The sequence below is a fragment of the Brachyistius frenatus genome, unplaced genomic scaffold, assembly GCF_029030835.1.
Source record: "Brachyistius frenatus isolate BFR_SWC_R1_liver_20210118 unplaced genomic scaffold, ASM2903083v1 Contig_109, whole genome shotgun sequence".
NCBI classification, from domain to species: domain Eukaryota; kingdom Metazoa; phylum Chordata; class Actinopteri; family Embiotocidae; genus Brachyistius; species Brachyistius frenatus.
This window is the reverse complement of record NW_027210708.1, coordinates 574,172-581,048: the sequence shown is the minus strand read 5'-3', so window position 1 is coordinate 581,048 and position 6,877 is coordinate 574,172. Positions and strand designations below refer to the sequence as shown.

General features: G+C 37.6%; 2 protein-coding genes across 2 annotated transcripts in view; both read left to right on the top strand.

Annotated features, from left to right (window-relative positions):
- Positions 1-244: 244 nt before the first annotated feature.
- On the top strand, positions 245-2,889 carry txndc17 (thioredoxin domain containing 17). Its single transcript, XM_069712403.1, has 4 exons — positions 245-505; positions 745-826; positions 1,747-1,822; positions 2,020-2,889. Exons 1-4 carry the CDS (start codon positions 361-363, stop codon positions 2,086-2,088), a joined length of 372 nt encoding a protein of 123 aa, XP_069568504.1. The 5' UTR covers positions 245-360; the 3' UTR covers positions 2,089-2,889.
- Positions 2,890-3,637: 748 nt separating this feature from the next.
- The window catches only part of nxn (nucleoredoxin), a 60,727-nt gene continuing 57,487 nt past the window's right edge, over positions 3,638-6,877 (top strand). Inside the window, exon 1 of the mRNA XM_069712378.1 lies at positions 3,638-4,114. Coding sequence (XP_069568479.1) covers positions 3,806-4,114 — 309 coding nt within the window. The 5' untranslated portion in view covers positions 3,638-3,805. The remainder of the gene's footprint in view (positions 4,115-6,877) is intronic.

Genomic DNA, 6,877 nt, shown 5'->3' with positions numbered 1-6,877 from the left:
TTTTTTTTACAAAGTACGGATCGTCAGAGAGATCAAACGTCATCGTAACCGCATTCAAATATTTTAATCTAGATGCCACTAAATGCAAAATACACGACTACAATTAAACGGATGGAGTATTTAAAACAATAATATATAAGACTAAAAAAATAAATAAAAGAGAATCAAAATCACGTATAATAATCCATCCAGGTACGCGGTCGCTTTAAGAACCTTTGCACGGACCGGAAGTTGTTCTGTCAATCTTGGAGTATTTCTAGCAGGTTCAGTGTTCACAGGAGCAGCTTTACTGTTAACACTCGTGGTGCCTCAGATTAATCATTTGAATTAGTGCCTCTTCACGTAAACTCGGTGAAAACGATGGCCCATTACGAAGAAGTGAAAGTCCGTGGGTATGATGAATTCTCTCAGGCTGTTTCTGACAGAAAAGGAAAGGATATTTTTGCTTATTTTTCAGGTAATAAAGATGCCGGAGGAAAGAGCTGGTGTCCAGATTGCGTGAAAGGTACATTCACATGTGTTCTACCTGCAAATAGGGTTCAGAATAAAGCTGCAGATGCCTGCACTTTCTTTAGATCGACTTCATTGAAGTATTTGGTCATGCAACCTCAGGTGACAAAGTCTGTATTGCTCTAGTCGTGAGGAGGTGGTTTCTTTTGCTTTCAGGGATTTTGATACGTATTTATTTCATGCATAATGCACGTAATTCACTTAATTTGAACAGTATGACTTCCTTCTCCCCAGCTGAGCCCGTGGTGAGAGGAGAGATGACTCACCTTCCTGAGGGCTCCGTCTTCATCTACTGTCAAGTTGGAGAAAGAGCCTAGTCAGTATTTTACTCTTTATTTACTCAAATTTATAATGGAAACCGTTTATCATATCAAACTGTTGAGCCACGCAGACGACGAGTGCTGTCACTACTGTAGCACATCATTTTGTTGAATCATCTGCTCTGTTAAACATGATAAATAATGGCAATCGTAAAACAGTTAAGTGTAAGGAAGAGTCAAAAACTCACATTAATTTCATCCCACTCGACCTTTATAACAATATGAACAGAAAAGACATTCAAGTCTATGAATTTGTGAAGATGGTAACAGTTACAACAGTTTACAGTTGTAAAGTTACTAAAAAAATATCATATTTTTAGTTTTTTGGACAATACATTTATGAAATAATGATGATTATAAAGAATTACTAAGTTTATTTTTATATTAGCATTTTTGGCACCGGACAACTATAGAGCCTCTTAAGATATTTAATTTCTAGTCTTTTTTATGACCAAAATGATTACATGCGCGACAAAAATAATGGTACTGAATATGCTGAAAACAGACAAAAAAAGGGGAAAAGAACAATTTTATATCTTTTTTAGATTATATTATAATTGGGGAGAAAATGTATTTTCAAAAGAGGTATTGTTTTATTTACACCCCCACAGTAATACATTTGAAACACATCTGAATATGTTTACATGCAAATGTACGCAATATGTATGATGGACGAATTCCTGCGAAAATACAGTTATGTCTAACAACTGCATAATGTCATCATTTGTGTTCAGTCTAAATTATGTCACATTTTGGTCACAATTAATTGTTGTAGGCTACAGGATTTGCAAAATTGTAAACATTTATATTTTAGTCTTAAGATAGAAAATCAGAACCCAAATTCATGTTTCTTTCTTTGAACTGCAGAGCTGGTGAATTTAAACAGCTGCCTAACGATATCTTTTTCACGCTTCAGTTGGAAGGACTCAAATAATGACTTCAAGAAGACACTGAAGTTGAGTGGAGTTCCCACTCTGCTGCGATATGGCACAGTAAGAATACATTTCAGTAGAATCAGCTCACTTTGGTAACATGGAATAGAGATGAAGCTAAACTATATTGCAAAAAGGTTCTTGGAAATTAATTTAGAGACCACATGTTTCAGTTATCATTCAATATATTATCTAAAATGCACAATTTTTTATATTCTGTACTTAGAGCTGTGTTTAAAGTCATCTCTGTGTTTCAGCCTCAGAAGTTGGTGGAGGAGGAATGCTTCAAAGCAGAACTGGTGAGGATGATGTTCACTGAAGACTGAGGGATCCTGCGCTCTTCACGTCACTCAAAGAACTCAACATTTCTTCAGTTTTACACTCAATTGGATTTAGCAACATTCATTTTCAGCACTACTGGATCTTTTACTGTTGATAATAGAGTTGCAACGGTTGATCAACAGAAAATTAATCGCCAATTGTTTTGATAATTGATTCTTTTTTCTTTCTTTTTTTCAAAGAAAAAACACCATCATTCTGTGATTTAAGCCTCTTAAATATGAATATTTTCTGGTTCCTTTTGTCCTCCATGATAATTAACCGAATATCTTCTGGTTCTGGTGGAGACAAAAAAAACAAAAACGTTTTAGGCTTTGAGAAACACTAGTTGACATTTTTTAAACACTTTCTGACATTTTAAAGACCAAACAAGTAATTTATTGTTTGAGGAAATAATCGCTGATTAGTCAATTATGAAAATAACTGTTATTTGCAGCCCTGTTTGGTAACCCCGGCAGATGGAATATCTCTAACTGTAATATTATGCAAATCCACAACTGCGTGACTTTACAAGTAAAGTAATAATAATACACAGCTACCCAATTACTTCTATGCTGGAATATCTCAAGTGGGACACATAATGCATTCACACATTTCATTTGCAATACTCTATGTGCAATCAGTCGGTGCTGAGCTGTAACTTGAGGCTGACACGCCTCCTCTGATGTAGTGTTAGTCTGTGATTAAAAAAAATAGTTTAGGATGTTTTTTTTACAGTGACTATTTTTTTGCATTTGATTTGTGGTGCCAATGAGTACAACTCGAATAAAGTGAAACTTGATGTTGAACATTTGTATGTATAATTCTTTGTAAGTTAAAAATGAGCTAGTCTCACAGCAAAGTGTCTCGTGACCAGGTTTTTCTTGGACAATTCCTAATCTTGTAAGAATATTTTTGAGGCATTTGTGCCTTTATTGCACAGGCAGTGGAGGGAAAGAGGACAGGAGCATGTCACGCAGTATTGTACCCCTGTGGTATATATTTTTTTTAAATATTTATTTTATTATTTACCACCACTTTCTTCCTCCATGCAACTTCCAAGTAGGATAAATTGTACCAGAAATCTTCCTGTGCTTGAACGTTTGTTGCAACCAGGTATTTTCCTCTGATGAAAACTAGGTGGCAGCACATCCTTGAGAGTTCGGTTTCACCACAGCCTAAATGGAAATTTGCAGAATTTAATTTAGGCAATAGTTGTCTAATAAAACGTATTAGATTAACAAACGCCCAGCATTTAATTACATATAATGTCATTTTGTAGGTCAAAGCTAGAATACGGGTACTTTTATTTTGAAAATTTGACAATGTTTGGAATATAAAACATTTAAACTCAGAAAATAAAAGAATTTAGCTTCCACTGCAGCGCTTAAAATATGAAAAATCTACAGAATGTGGTACTAAAGTGTCTTTACAAGCAGAAAAAAAACCCCAAATGTCCCGATAAAAGTGTGTGCTTTCCTGAAAAAGAGCGCAACCTCTGTTGCAGTCAGGGCGATTTAAGCGGAGCGCATTCCTGCACAGCGCGCACACCGGAGGACAAGCAGCGGCGAAGCACAGACCGCAACGCCTCGCTGGGGCCGGCAGCTCACCGAAAACCTCAAATTGGAGGTGGAGGAAGTGCTGGGTGTCGCCTGAACACAGCGGTTACATGTACAGCAGCTTCGGCTGAGGGTGACGTTGTGTGTTCGAGGACTGTACGCCGCGATGTCGGAGTTTCTGGTGAGTCTACTCGGGGAGCGGCTCGTCAACAGCGAGAAAGCCGAGGTGGACGTGCAGTCTCTGGGCGCCAAGCTGTCCCTGGTGGGGCTCTTCTTCGGATGCAGCCTGAACGCCCCGTGCAAGCAGTTCAACGGCAGCCTGTGCGAGTTTTACAGCAGGTTCAAAAAGGCGTCGGAAAATAAGGACAAATTGGAAATCGTTTTCATCTCGTCGGATCAGGATCAGAAACACTGGCAAGACTTTTTGCAGGAGATGCCGTGGCCTGCGTTACCTTTCAAAGACAGACACAAAAAGGTAAGATGGGCAGTGGTGATGAAGAGCTACTCAGCCAAACCGGGGCTCTTTCTCCCAGCAGGTTTTCTGTGCTACATGTGGGCTTGAAATACCTGAAATAACCCACTCAGGCCACGTGTGCCTGTCAGTGCACAAGTGTAGTTTCATTTGGGTCAGGGAATTGGTTTCTATTAACTTCACCTTGGTCAGATTCCCTCAAATCTGGCTGTAAAAACTGCAATTCTATCAGTCTCACAGCTTACCTGGAGGAATCAAGTTACTTTCACTGGTTATTGATCACACACACACGCACACACACACACATCTATTACACAGAAATTTAGTTTCAGTCAAATTTAATTCATTTCACTGACATTTTACTGAAATAAATGGAGTGAAATGTCAATGTTTGCACAGGTAAAGTGTCAGGAATGTACTTTTTTAAATTCACATTTCAACTCTTGCTGTGAGTGTTGGGACCATTTGTTGTTTGGCTTAATTTTATCTACAGATCATAAATATGCTGTCCAGACATTCCTATTAGGAAACATATTTCATTTCCTTTCTGTCCATGCGGTAACTGTAGGAAGATCACAGAGCAGTGTTATCATGTTGCATCTGTCATATTGTTCAGGTTGCTGCATGTGTGTCCTGCCAAGTAAAGGTCTTTTTTTATTTTGCCCTCATCTCATCCTCCAGCTTTGCTTAATTTCCTGATGGTGTCAACAAAGTAGAGCTTTAAGGATTTCTACTGAGCTGCTTTGATTAATTTCACTTTTATATTTGTCTTTTTTTTCATAAATCACGAGGCTGCTTGGATTTTTTTTTTTTGCAGGAGATGCTGTGGCCTGCATATACAGCTATATCATCTGTTTTGTGATATAGCTTCATTGCAAATGGGCATTTTTTTTAAAATAAAATACGTGTTTTATTTGAGGATCAAATTGCGTCATTTATCCCCACATATATTTGACTGTAGAGAAATATTTTGAAGAATGAGTTTTTTTAAGAATCAATATTGCCAATTTCTTTTGTTTAGCTTAAACTGCCAGTTATGATCCACAAACATCTGGTGGATAAATCACTGCTTTGCAGGAAAATAAAAATTACACATGGTAGAGAGTTCCTTTACCAACAAGTCAGTGATATTTACAGATGCATAAAGAGTAAACAAAGTCTTTTCATATCATAAAAAGGAGGACAATGTATATTGTGTGTGTTTTCATGTGTGTGCTGCAGGATGTCAGTGGGCCATGCCAACATCCTGTTTGCAGCACAGGTCTCATCCCCTTGCACTGAATATAGATGTAATTGCAGATGAGGCATAAACAAAGACATGATGCTCAGCTGCATTTGCGTGGCATCAGTCAGGCGTGTCAGTGAATTATCATGATGTTTGCAAAGCAAAAAGCTACTGCAGGTTTGAAATGGCCCAAACAAAGAGCATTGTGACCCCTTGTTTTTTAGGATGAAGGCCTGGGTATACTTTTTAGAGGAAAATAAGAGATGATAATAAAGGAAAAAGCAAATGGAAATATATTTTAACCATGCTCATGTCATAATACAGAATATGTGTAAATAACCATGATAGTTTTAAAACCTATACGTCTTATCTTTTAATCTGTCTTTTTTTTTTTTTCATAAAGGAGGCATCCTTTTCAGTCCCATCTCAGTTAGTCAGTACAACACTAGCTGCTCTTTGTGTTGTTGAGCTGTGACTCGGACTGAATCATTGTCTTGTAAATTCTTTCAGATTGCCGGTGATGATTTCCATTGCACTTCATAATGAAGTCCAGGCGTGAATACGGCTGAGGGATGACTGGGAAGTGGGGGGTTGTTGTTCTTATCGTCTGGGGCGGAGCGCGTCCATCGCCACAGCGTTATTGTGTTCCAACTGCATGCAGGAAAATATCTGTGGCATCAACACAAGCATTGTCCATGCCTCCTGTTGGTGGTCTGCTCGCTGCCTCGGCCTTATGAGAACATGGCGGTGCAGTTGTCTGTTTGCGGTTTGCAGAGGCCTGCGGTTTTGGTTCAGTTTGGGCTTCATCGATATATTCTGTCATGACAACACGGCAGAGAAAAATCACCCTTTTACACAGTAATGTGTCTTATAATGGTGACACCCCCACAAGCATACAGAGCATGTTGTTACCCCCTCATCATCCAACAGTTAATTCATGATTTATGCATGCAGCCAGTTAAATAGCATTACAGTTATGTATACAGAGAAATGTGCATTAATTTACTCTGCAGTCATTCTCCCATTTATCTGAAAAAAAATGTGTCTCAATACTTTAGATTAGATTATTTCCCTTATTCTGAATATTGTTGCAACTATTTTAAAATACTTTTATTTTTTTATTTTACAAGCAAAAAAGCAAATGTTTTTGTTTCAGCTTTTTGTTTTTCTTTGTCAGTACACTGAATATTTCTCAGGGGTTTTGGACTGTTTGTTAAATTAGAATAAGCAACTTGAATACATCAACTTGGGCTGTGGTAATTTATTAAGGATTTCATTCACTATTCTTTTTTTTTTTTTGCAAAAAACAATTACTTGACTAATTGAAAACAAACAAGCAAATAATTAGCAGATTAAGTGATAATAAAAATAATTGGCTGCAGCCATAATTAGCAGCCTATTGTGTGGTGATTTGTGTGTCTTAAAGAAGGTGTAGGTGGTCGACTTGAGTTATAATTAGTCTGTCTAATTAAATTGGGGGAATCATATTTTGCAGGGAAGGTGTGAAGTTTGTTGGTGTTAAAATAGAACATTATGAAGTC